This window comes from Cucurbita moschata, unplaced genomic scaffold (genome assembly GCF_002738365.1).
Source record: "Cucurbita moschata cultivar Rifu unplaced genomic scaffold, Cmos_1.0 Cmo_Scf00017, whole genome shotgun sequence".
Taxonomy (NCBI): domain Eukaryota; kingdom Viridiplantae; phylum Streptophyta; class Magnoliopsida; order Cucurbitales; family Cucurbitaceae; genus Cucurbita; species Cucurbita moschata.
Genome location: NW_019268533.1, coordinates 4,643,623 through 4,656,795, shown reverse-complemented (window position 1 = coordinate 4,656,795; position 13,173 = coordinate 4,643,623). Strand labels below are relative to the sequence as shown.

The 13,173-nt window shown below is 35.6% G+C and overlaps 1 protein-coding gene across 1 annotated transcript; it reads left to right on the top strand.

The window, feature by feature from the left end:
• Positions 1–10,618: 10,618 nt before the first annotated feature.
• LOC111454820 (remorin-like) lies at positions 10,619–12,879 on the top strand. Its single transcript, XM_023096285.1, has 5 exons — positions 10,619–10,889; positions 11,630–11,680; positions 11,761–11,848; positions 12,064–12,145; positions 12,492–12,879. Exons 1-5 carry the CDS (start codon positions 10,712–10,714, stop codon positions 12,690–12,692), a joined length of 600 nt encoding a protein of 199 aa, XP_022952053.1. The 5' UTR covers positions 10,619–10,711; the 3' UTR covers positions 12,693–12,879.
• The last annotated feature ends 294 nt before the right edge of the window (positions 12,880–13,173 follow it).

Sequence of the window (13,173 nt, the reverse complement as noted above, 5' to 3'; positions counted from 1 at the left end):
TTTATGCTTTCAAATGTGCTATAAAAGAGGAAGGGATCCTATGATTTGTGCTCTAGGTGACTGATGGATGTAATTTTTAGATTATGTATTTTTTACTTTAGAAATCATGCTTGAGTATATCAAGTTAAGATTTAGACGCTAGAGCTAAGATAGTTTCGGTTGACCTAGGACAGTACATTTCTACTAGATCAAGCACCCTAGGATCGTGGGCGATTAGTGAACGAGACCATAATGCTCCTAGAAATTAGATTAGTCCCGATGAGCTAGTCTGCAATGTCCTGAAAATGTGAGATTGAGATTTTAAATTGCTTAGACGTCCTACCAACCTAGTAAACCTCCACGAAATTTATGAATGGCTAAGAAAACATACCATTCTTACAACTAGTGTGAGTTAGAATCCTCAAATCCAAGATCTCTTCCTCAAATCTAAATTAGAACTAGTCATGCTCGTGTCAGATGACAAGAATTCAGAAAGCCAGTACCATCAAGCTTGACCTATATCGGTAAGATAGGGTAGTGTGGAGAAGTTATTGAGCTACTAGTGTGTAGAAATATGTCTAATGCCAAAGTTGCGAATCCGTAAACGAGTCCTGAAAGGGGACCAGGAATTACATGGGTAGCTAACTTAGTAGATCGCCACATAAGGTAGCTCCCCTAGACTCAGAGTGATTTATGGCTTTGTGGAAGGGTCTTAGTAGATCGCCCATAAGGTAGCTCCTCCAAACTCAAAGTGAATATATGATGTTCAAAACAGTATATGTCATACTATTCTATTAACTTTTACAAGGTAGCACTTCAATCCAAGATATTGATCATTCAGTATTGTGGCAATGCAAGCTTAATATGTATGAGAACATAAAAGTTAATTTACCATAGAAATAAGATATGTCGTCCATTATATTTGCGACGCTAGAACCTAATGAAAAACTTCCATACTTCAATTGGATTTGTGACAAGTAAGAGGAACTACTCAGATATTTGAGACCTTTCCAGATGCTCAGATAGTTGTAGAGTTAGGCTCGAACATTATAGAGCCTAGAGAAAAGTCTATGGTAACTTATTAGGGATTGGATGCAATGAGACCTACAAGTAGGCTACTTATGGGATATTTTTATACTCACCCCATTTTACATTTCTTTTTCAGGTGTTTGCTGACTGTCGGTCGAGGTGGGGAACATTTGAGAGCTGCATGGTCATAGAGAAGGTCGTTCTGGGACGTCCGTCCTATTTTTTAATTTTGGATTTATTGTTTTGTTTGAATTTTGTATTCCGAACCCTATTCCCATTTGTAAAGACTTTGAACAACATCGACTTATATTAAATTTTGATTTATTTTTAATTGTGGCGGTGTATTGAGATATAATATTTAGAGTATATATTATTTATAGAATATATCTTAGATATTATATCTTAATATTCTTTATTTATGATTTGATTTACAGTATATTTTGTTTTATTCTCGGTCTTTTAATTATTTTATATTTTCCTCATTTGTACTTGTTAGTTGCTAGCTTATATCCTATTTAAAGGATATCAATATCAATGAGAATACACACCTTTCTAATTCTATTTCTATTTCTCATTCTTAACATGGTATCAGAGCATCGATCTTGGTATTCTTAAATATCAAAATTTTCTCTATGGCGGAATCAGCCAAATCCAGCTTCAAAATTTCGGATGTTGATTTAAAGCATCCTTATTATATTCATCACTCTGATCAGCTAGGATATTCACTTGTTCCAATCAAATTAAATGGAACAAATTATCAATCCTACAGTATATTAGTTATGCATGCTCTTATTGCCAAAAAGAAAATTGGCTTCATTGATGGCACAATTGAAGAACCGTCTCAAGATGCAAATTCAATCGAACTTGAACTATGAAATCAATGCAACAGTATGATAATATCTTGGTTAACTAATTCAGTTGAAGCAGATATTGCTGAGGGTATTATTCACGCCAAGACAGCTCATCAAGTGTGGGTTGATCTTCATGATCAATTCTCACAAAAGAATGCTCCAGCAATTTTTCAGATACAAAGGTCTATAGCAATGATGTCACAGGGAACCATGACACTGTCAGTCTATTTCACCAAGCTCAAAGCACTCTGGGATGAATTGGAAGCATACCGCACACCATTTACCTGTAATCAATGTCAAATACATGTTGATCAACACGAAAAAGACAAGTTGATGCAACTACTCATGGGACTCAATGAGTCTTATAAAACGGTGAGATCTAACATATTGATGATGACTCCATTACCTAATGTGAGGCAAACCTATTCATTACTTGTACAAGAAGAGATGTAGCGTCAGGTAACTTCTGAACCTACTAAGAATTTCTTGATTGCATCAGCAGTGCAGAAGAAAACAACATATTCAAAATTCGCCAAGGATAAATCATGTGAACACTGCAATAAAAGTGGTCATATAATTGATGAGTGTCGATTCCTTAAGTTTCACTATAAATTTTGCGATAGAAGGGGACAATGTCAACAGAAAAATAATTCTAGAAGGGCAGTACAAATCAATCAATGCAACAATCGAGGATATCGATCATCTGCAAATATGGCCGATGTTTCTCAGTTGAATACAGAAGAACAATCACCTAATTTCATCCCAAATTTTTCTTTGGAGCAATTACAATAGATTGTTACAAGCCTTATCTGCACTCAATCATCGTTCTTTTGGTAATTCTGATAATAACATCAATGTTGCAGGTTTGTTTCCAGTATCTGCATTATCTATTAACTCTACGAGTTCTAATCCATGGATTCTTGATAGTGGAGCTACAGATCTTATAGTATCCAAAGCTTTTGTTATGACTGAACCAAAGGCTATCACCATACCTACAATAAATTTGCCTAATAGAGGGACAACACGTGTCACATACTGGCAATGTTTCTTTTAATCCTGACCTTAAATTAAACAATGTTTTATGTGTGCGTTCATTCAATTTAAACTTAATGTTCATCAGCAAACTTACCAATGACTTGAAATGTTATGTGATTTTTTATCCTGATTCTTGTGTTATGCAGGACTTGGCTACGGAGAAGATGATTGGCTCGGGTAAACAATTCGGAGGTCTCTATCATATTTCTTCATCTCCAATCAAATATTCAACAAATCAAGTATCTCAGTCATCTGATTTGTGGCATTTACGCCTAGATCATCCTTCTCCTTCTCGTTTTAAACTTTTAGCTGATCAATTGCATCTTAATAATGCTACTCTTTTTCATAATTGTAGTATTTTCCCATTAGTAAAACAAACTAGGTTGTCTTTCCCAAAAAGTTCAATAACAACTCATTCTGCCTTTGATCTGTTACATTGTGATGTTTGGGGACCACATAAAATTTCAACCCATTCTAGTTTGCATTTTTTTTTTCTCACTGTTGTTGATGATTTTACTTGATGTACTTAGGTTTTTCTTATGCAACACAAATCAGAAGTACATCATTTGTTAATAAACTTTGTTAATTTCATTCAAACTCAATTTCATACTACTATCAAGATAGTTAGATCAGACAATGGGATTGAGTTCCTATCTTTGCAACCATTTTTTACTTCTTGTGGCATTAAATTTCAGCGCACTTGTGTCTATACTCCACAACAAAATGGAGTCATTGAACGTAAGCATTGTCATATTCTAAATGTAGCTAAGTCTCTTCTGGTTCCACTTAATTTTTGGGGAGAATGCATTTTAACTGCTGTTTATCTTATAAATAGAACACCATCACCATTGTTATCTAACAAGACACCCTTTGAAGCACTCTACATACGACCACCTACATTTCACCATCTTTAAGTTTTTGGTTGTAAGTATTATGCAACTGTAGTACATCCTAAGCAAAAATTTGAACCTCGGGCAATTCCTCGTGTTTTCATAGGATATCCTTGTGGTTACAAAGGTTACAAGTTGTATGACATGTAATTTAAAAAATTCTTTATCAGTTGTGATGTTAAATTTTGTGAAGATGATTTTCCTTTTTCATCAGCTTCACAAACTTTGACATTAACTCCTTCAACTCCCATTTTACCAATTCATGATCCACCCTACTCAAACATCCATTTTGATCCTTCTATTCCTTCGTCGTCTCCTCCGCCTTCTATTCCTTCTCCAAATTTATCAGTTCCAAATTCACCCACTAAATCTAATCTTATCCCACCTGATACATCAGTTCCACTCCAACGTTCTACTCATATCAAACAACCTCCAGCTTATTATAATGATTATGAGATGTCTTTTGGAGCCAATCATTTAACCTCTAGCTCAAGTCCCAACACTGGTACCAGGTATCCTCTTCATCATTACCTTTCATTCTCTCATTTTTTTTCCTACTCAACGTGCTTTTCTAGCTCTTATTACAGTCCAGACAGAACCTAAAAACTATGATGAGGCAGTTGGCAACCCATTATGGCAGAAGGCTATGAATGATGAAATTGCAGCTTTGGAACGTAATCATACTTGGTCTCTCGTTCCCCTACCACCTGGCCATAAATCTATTGGCTATCCCTAGGTGTACAAGATTAAACACAACTCTGATGGTTCTGTTGAACGTTATAAAGCTCGACTGGTAGCACAGGGATACACTCAGATTGAAGGTGTTGATTACAAAGAGACAATTTCTCCTACAGTGAAACTTACTACACTTCGTTGCTTACTCACTATTGCCGTTGCTCGAAAATGGTTCACTTATCAGTTGGATGTTCAAAATGCCTTTCTCCATGGTAATCTAGACGAGAAAGTCTATATGTCTTTACCACCAAGTATTCGCCGACAAGGGGAGAATATAGTATGTCGGCTCCATAAATCTCTTTATGGTTTAAAACAGGCTTCTCGCAATTGGTTCTCCATATTCTCTACCACTATACACAATACAAGCTACACTCAGTCCAAAGCAGATTACTCTTTATTTATCAAGAGTAAATGTACTTCTTTCACTGCAGCTCTTATCTATGTTGATGATATTCTGTTGACAAGCAATGATCTCAAAGAAATTAAACATCTCAAGACTCGTTTACTTGAGATATTCCTTATCAAAGATTTAGGGAATTTGAAATATTTCCTAGGTATTGAATTTTCTAGGTCTAGAAAAGGAATCTTTATGTCTCAAGGGAAGTATGCTCTAGACATTCTTCAAGACACAGGTCTTACAGGAGTATGTCTAGAAAAATTTTCTATGGAGCAAAATCTGAAACTTTCTTCAACAGAAGGAGAAAAGTTGAATGATCCAAGTAAATACAGACGGTTGGTTGGCAGATTAATATATTTAACCGTTACTAGGCCTGACATAGTGGATTCAGTTCGTATGCTTAGTCAATTTATGCATGAACCAAGAAAACCACATTGGGAGGCAGCTCTTCGAGTTCTGAGATATATCAAAGGTACTCCTGGTCAAGGACTTCTACTACCATCTGAAAATAACTTGAGATTACAAGCATATTGCAATTCAGATTGGGGTGGTTGTCGAACTTCCAAACGGTCTATATCTGGGTTCTGCATTTTCCTTTGAAATTTAATTATTTCTTGGAAGTCTAAAAAACAAACTAATGTGTCCAGATCATCAGCATAAGCCGAGTATCGAGCTATGACAAATACTTGTTTAAAATTAACTTGGTTAAGATACATTCTCCAAGACTTGAAAGTTCTACTGTCTGAACCAGCATTATTATACTATGATAATCAAGCAGCATTACACATAGCAGTCAATCCAGTTTTCCACGAACGTACGAAACACATTAAAATAGATTGTCATATAGTTCGAGAAAAATTACAAGCTGGAATCATCAAACCGTGTATGTTTCGACTAAAATGCAATTGAAAGATATTTTCACTAAAGCTTTGTGAAGACATCAATTTGATTTTTTGAAAGACAAGTTGGGTGTGATTGACATACACTCTCCAATTTGAGGGAGTATTGAGATATAATATTTAGAGTATATATTATTTATAAAATATATCTTAGATATTATATCTTAATATTCTTTATTTATGATTTGATTTACCGTATATTTTATTTTATTCTCAATATTTAATTATTTTATTTTTTTCTCATGTGTAGATATTAGTTGCTAGCTTGTATCCATTGAAAAGATATATATATCAATGAGAATACACACTTTCCCAATTCTATTTCTATTTCTTATTCTTAACACGGTGTTTGTTTAAAATTCTGAAAATTCATCAAAAACAAAAACAAATGTGAACTAAATTATTACGTAATAAAATTCACTGACAAAATTGTTACAAAATTAACGTACATAATAAATGAAAATTTGACCTTTTGAAGTTATTTGTTTACAAATAGAACCAAGTTTTAGGTGAATGAGGATTGATGGTTCTTTCTAGTCACCAAAATGATAAACAATTAAGTAAATATAAATTCGAGATCAAAATTTTTTCAATTGGGATATAATTTGGGGGCCTTTCTTTTTAATGAGAATTAAAAAGACTAACAAAAAAAAAAAAAAAACAATATTTTCAAATATACTCGATCAAAATTATTAAGCAGCTTCAAATTTGACCTTGAATTTAACCCAAACAAATTCAAATTTGTAGTAAATATGCTAAAAAAATTATATAAAAAAAGAGCATTTGAATAACTTAATGCCTTGAAATTGAATGGACAAGAATGGTGGCATTCAATGAAGTGATTATTGGTTGGTATGATGGGTAATTTTTGTGGAGATAATATCATCAATTAATTTGTGGCCTTAAATTAGCCTACTTTCAAATTGACATTAATGGATTATATTAAAGTTTTTGGCTACGACCATTGACAAGGTATCACATGTTTATCCCACAAATTTGTTTTTCGGCTTCGAACACCTAATTCTAATATCTTTTGTTGGTGGTGGCGGAATCCTAGCCTTACGTTTTGATGTCCGGGCTATAAAGATAAATATATATAATAATTATAGCAACGCAAGTGCATCGGCTCAACTAACTTCGATGTAGATCTTGTGAAAGCGACTTTGAAGATCATGATACTAGAGTCTGATGGTTAAAAGATTGATTTGTTAATTCAAAGACATGAATGAGAGGATGGAGCTCTTAGCATATCTGTCCGCTTTAGCCTGTTACGTATTGTCTTCAATCTCATAATTTTAAAACGCATTTATTAGGGAAAGGTTTCCGCACCCTTATAAAGAATGATTCATTCCTCTCTCTCGATCCGATGTGGGATCTCACAACTTCTATCTTTAACTGGATATCATATCCGTGTCACAACTCTAGAGGAGGGTGAATAAGGTTTTACTTAGCATAAAGGAAAAAAAAAACCTCTAAATTTACTTAATTCTTAAACTTTTTAAGAATAATTAAGAATGATAATTAATGCAACAATAAAATATGAAAAATAATTCTATTCAAAACAATAAATATTTAGGAAGATGACAGATGACTATAATAATTTCAAAATCAAATAAGAAAAAGTTAGAGAGAATGACATCATACGTAATGATCTCGAAAAAAAAACTTAGTAACTAGAAAACCCGTGAATTTTTGGGCGATCGCCGAAAATTCCGCGATTCATGTGGAATCACGGTCTTTGACTCCCACAACGTGCTCAAATCCTTAGCAACTTCCCTCCCACCTTCAGCAATCTTCCAACCAACGCCCAAAGTACCTGTAATAAGGAAAGAGAAGAGAGACCAAGAGAAAAATATCCAAAACTCGAGCGAGATCCAAAAACAAAACCCACAGCCTTAAACCGCCAGATCTAACATCAAAATGCTTGAAGTACTTCGTGAAAGAGACTGTCAACCTTGTAGGACACGTTTTATGCCGTGTTGTCATCGTCAACACCGTAGGAGAAAGGAATCTGGAACACGGATTTTGAGAAAATGAGATTCACCTCCCCCAAGTCCATCAACCACGAAACTTTGTGGAAGAGGAGTAGAAGATCTAACAAAGAGATTGAGGAGAAGAACGACGAAGGAGAATGTTGGAAAATGTCATGGGAAGGAGAGAGAAAGTTCGCCGAAAAATCGCATAGGAGTCAAGTAAGGATGAAAGATCCGTTGGATCCAGTTTGAACCCAAAACGCACCGCAGCCCAGCCCTCAAATGGAAACCCAGTAAGCCAGTCAGCAAATGTGACCAGCGAGCTGACCCACGTCCCGAACCTAGACTTGCACCTCGACCCGAGATGCTTGCGCTATCGTGGCCCGCTCTAGTGCTACCACTTGTCAAGTTGTGGTGCAAGCATCCCTTCGGCTTGAGTGTCCTGGATGGCGCGGTGACAGCTTCCGACGGCTTCTTCGAGGTATTTGACTTGGATTTCTAATTTTAGCCCGATTTCCATCGTTCTGACCTTCTCAAACCTGTTTTTGACCTTGATTAAGGTAATTGAGACCGTTTTAGAGCCACATTTCACATTATTAGTTGGATTGTTAATTAAAATATGAAATACTAATGAAAGGTAACGAACGGTGCGATAGAAAGCGAACTCCGATAACCTTTGGAGCAACTCTCAAGGAACAGAATCTTACGTTAATTAATTAGGGAGTACTCCGGCTAAGGGCAACCAGGTAAGTGGCCTTACTATAGAATAGACTAGAAATTGTACGAGTTACAATTTTTATGATGTATGAGCTATGATGATATATGAGTTGTATCATATGATGTCGTACGCTAGTTAAATGACATGTATGAGCCATGATGATGTATGAATTATGATGTATGAGCTATGATGCATGATGCATGATGCATGATGATATACATTAGTTATATTACGATGTATGACGTACTTGACACACTTGATGCAAGTAATGGCGTTATGATAAGTATGATGATTGCATGACGTTTATCTTAATATGTTGATGTTTTTCTATATTAAGCATGCTATATGATCTTGAGTGTTCTATTGTATCATGTCGATAGATCGGTTGAGGACACAACCCTAAGAGCATAAATATTTAACGAGCATGTGTTACTTAATGTAACAAAGAGATGAGACTAGGGTTGTGTAAGACGAGATGCTAAGATGAGAAGTAGAGGGACCTCATGCATGTTGTGTGTACATAAGCATAGGGATACTTCCCCTAGAGATGATGAGTGTGGATGCACACAGTATGATGATGAGGGTGATCATGGGGAGTATGACACCAAGGGTTCCACTGACCTCCGGACGTCGTTATAGACAACTAGCTTGACTAGAGAGGGTCTAAGAGGTGTGCGAGCCACCTGGGGATTCACACTCGCGTGTAGGTCGTGTGCAGGGAAGTACTACACATCTATAGTAGTCCGGACTGAAAAACACTCCTAGTATGAGATGGGACAGAGATAGGTCCCTAGAGCATGATTGCATGTGTTTGCATTAACATGGCCCCTATAGTGGGGTCCCTTACTAAGTATTCTTCGAAATACTCAGGCTATGCGTCACATCATTTTTCAGGTAAAGGCAAGGCGCACATATACGAATGACAGCGACATCATGAGCATAGACTATGACATGTGCATAGGGTAAACTCATTTAAATTTCTTGTCTTAGGTTTTGCATTTCATCTATTTAAATTATTTTGTATTTATTTTTTTATTTTCTCTAAATTTGAGTATTTAGTATTTTAATGGGTCATGGTTGTGTTTTCAAGATATAGAAGATGTTTTAAATAATTTTGCATTTATAACAGAGATGAGGTATTCTTTTAAGAGTTATATTCCGCATTTTAGAAGAGCACAAGACGTTAGTAACGTCTCTAAGTAAGTAAAAATTTAGGTTCGTTACAGTTGGCATTAGAGCTATAGGTTTTAGATTCTATAGACTAGCCTACGATGTATGCTTGACACGTTCCATGGTCCCAACATCGATATCCTGTCACCGTCAGGTACGCCTTCTTAGAACTTGGGATGACATAAAGACATGCGACCATATTAATTGAGAACTTAGATGAAGAATTGAGATGTGATGTTGCACATGAAAGACTATGGGCCTCAAGTCGAGATAAGGTCAAGTCGAATGACTTGGTCTAGTGTAGAGGCAAGTCGAATAGAGTTGCAAATGATTAAATATGTACGCATGGACAACATATGTGGCCAAACAAGCTTGGATTCCACACAAATTGTGTTTCGATTTCCCTCAAGTCTTATCTTAAGCATATCAAAATCACGACGTTGCACAGTCGAAAATATACAACCATGGCATGACATGTACACGTTCCTTCCATTTCCATCTCGGATAATGCGAAAATAGATGGAACCATGCTAAGGGAGGAGACAAAGAGCTCACCTAGCACTCACTCTCCCTAGTCAAGGCTAAGACGGGCTTTGGGACCTTTGGCCCAATTTTCTTCTTCCTAGAGCAAAATCAAGTCGTGAGTTATGTTTTGATGTCAAGATGTCAGCTCTTCTCAAACTTAATTGACCCTAAACCATACATTCAATCATTAATTTCCTTTATTGTCTCAAATTAAAAAAATTAAAATTAAAAAAAAAAACATAAAAAAGCAATAAAGTTTGATATGGTGTTTGAGATGTGTGGAGTGTTGACATATCATGCCAACTCACATTAAGTCATATGTAACCATCATCCAGCTCAATTTTCAAGGCAACATATTTTCATTTTTTATTTTTTATTTTGTATTTTGTATTTTCCATATCATATCATTCTTCTAAATCTAACAACCCTCCCCTCATCTCTCTCTCTCTTGTCTCCTTATATTTGGAAACTCATCCTCATATCTCTCAGATTCCCACTCTCCAATCCCCCATGGCTGACCAATCAACCCCGCCCTCCGATCCCCCGCCGCCACCGCCGCAGGAGCTCCCCAAAGACGTCGCTGAAGAGAAAACCGTAATTCCGCCACCGCCCCCATCGGCACCGGTACCTGCGCCCACACCTGCTGAACACAAAACCGATGACTCCAAAGCTCTTGTTCTTGTTGAAAGTAAATAATTATACCTCAAACCCCTTTTTTCCTCTCTATTTCTCTGTGTGTGTTTTTTTTTTAAAAAATTCTATTATTATTATTATTTTTCAGCTCAGAGTTTATTTTTGTTTATGCTCTGTTTGGTGGGGGAATATATATATATATATATATATATATATATATATATATATATATATATATATCTTTGATTCTGATTCTCTTGTTTGGGGATTGGATTCAATTTTTATTCTCTGGGTGCCCTCGATTGGGAAAGTGGAATTTTTGTTTTTTGTTTTTTTTTTTTTTGTTTCTTTACTCAGTTTGGGTGACTGACGAGAAAATATTAGTGATCTTAGGAATCACGACTCTCTACAATTATATGATATTGTCCACTCTAACCCATGATCATTTTCTTCCAACAATCCTCTCTTCGAACAAATTATACTATAGAGACTCCCCTAAGGCCTATAGAGCAAAGGAGTCCTTGAACAAAGTACACATTTTTGTTCGAGGCTGAATCATTTTTAACTATATCTTCGAGGCTCAAAATTTCTTTGTTCGACATTTGAGGATTCTATTGACCTGACTAAGTTAAGAGCATGACCCTGAAACTATGTTAGGAATCACAAATCTATACAACAGTATGATATTGTTTCTTTAAGCATAAGCTCTCGTGGGTTTGATTTGGGCTTCCCGAACAGTCTCGCTCCCTCCCAACCATACGAAAAAGAATTAATGATATGTTGTTGTTATTGCAGAGGTTCCAGAAGCGGGTGAGGCAAAAAGCAGCGAGGGGTCTGTAAACAGAGGTATTCATTACATAAAACCCTGTTTTGAATGACTATTTTGGTTCCTTAAAAGAGTGAGTTTGTATATGATTTTTGTTCAGATGCTGTGCTAGCCAAAGTTGCAACAGAGAAGAGGGTGTCGCTCATAAAAGCTTGGGAAGAAAGTGAAAAGTCAAAGGCAGAGAATAAGTAAGATTCATTCCTTTTTCTATCTATTTGACCTTTTATTACCAACATAATATTTGATCATTTATTATAGACATTTACTCCGCTTATGTATCATATTTATCTTTTTATTACGGACAAATATCTTATAACTATTTATTGTTCTTTCCTCGGTATTTTATTTGATTCTCTAAACGATTATAAATGGAGACCAAAGATAAACTGAGCTCGTTTTGCAGAGCTCACAAAAAGCTTTCTTCGGTTGTGGCTTGGGAGAATAGCAGAAAGGCTTCTGTAGAGGCTGAGTTGAAGAAGATTGAGGTATCAAAACATTCTATTTACACGAACTAATTTAGTTCATTTTGCTTACGACTTCATCTCTAAAAGCTTAGTAAGAATATATATATATATATATTAAAAATGAGAAAGAGAGGTGGGACAGAGAGTCGCACCTTTATCTATGTTTATAATATTTAGATAGGATACAAGTTATCTACTAATTCCAATCTTTACCTTTAAACGGAATAGAAGCTACCAACTAACTCTTAATCAAATAGAAAATATACCAAATATATTAACCAAATTTTGAAGATAAAGATAAAATATATATGTATTTTTTTTGGAGTGGTTTTATGTTAAAAGAGTAATTAAACAAAATTTTGAGCAGGAAAATTTGGAGAAGAAGAAGGCAGAGTACATAGAGAAAATGAAGAACAAAATTGCTCTGCTTCACAAAGAAGCAGAGGAGAAGAGGGCGATAATCGAAGCCAAGCGCGGAGAAGAGCTTCTCAAGGCAGAGGAGACGGCTGCAAAGTACCGTGCTACCGGTACTGCCCCGAAGAAGCTTCTCAGCTGCTTCTCGAGCTGAGCGGCTCATCAGTTCATGTTCGTGTTTGTGTTCATGTCATTTGGGTGTTACTTTAGATGTGTTGCTGTTTATGGCTTGATTTGTTGGTGTGCTTAGTGAAGATTTGAAAAGTGCTTGTGAATATGATATTTGGAGGAACATTTGTTTGAATGTAAATCAATATTGTTATAGTCATTCTAATTTATTGCAACTCAATCAGATCTGAAATTAATTTGTTGATATTTTATTTTATTATTATTTTTTTTATAAAAAAAAAACCATTTTCAAATTAATAAGGAAAATTTGAAAGTTAAGGAGTTCTCACGGCATAGTTCTCATGTATATGACTGTCAATCACCATGTATATGACTGTCAATCAGGGTTCATAGGTAGTTCACGAATCTGTCGTTTGAATGATCTATCTAAGTTTTGTGGTGAACTAACATTTCATCTTACTAGTTTGCTTACTTTGTCTATGAAGTGAATTATTGGTATCTTGGAT

Bases quoted from the DNA above. Each gene is read 5' to 3' on its own strand.
- LOC111454820 (XM_023096285.1), top strand. From the start codon at position 10,712: ATGGCTGACCAATCAACCCCGCCCTCCGATCCCCCGCCGCCACCGCCG. The intron at 10,890-11,629 runs GTAAATAATTAT...TTGTTATTGCAG, and splicing joins AGCTCTTGTTCTTGTTGAAA to AGGTTCCAGAAGCGGGTGAG. The intron at 12,146-12,491 runs GTATCAAAACAT...AATTTTGAGCAG, and splicing joins CTGAGTTGAAGAAGATTGAG to GAAAATTTGGAGAAGAAGAA.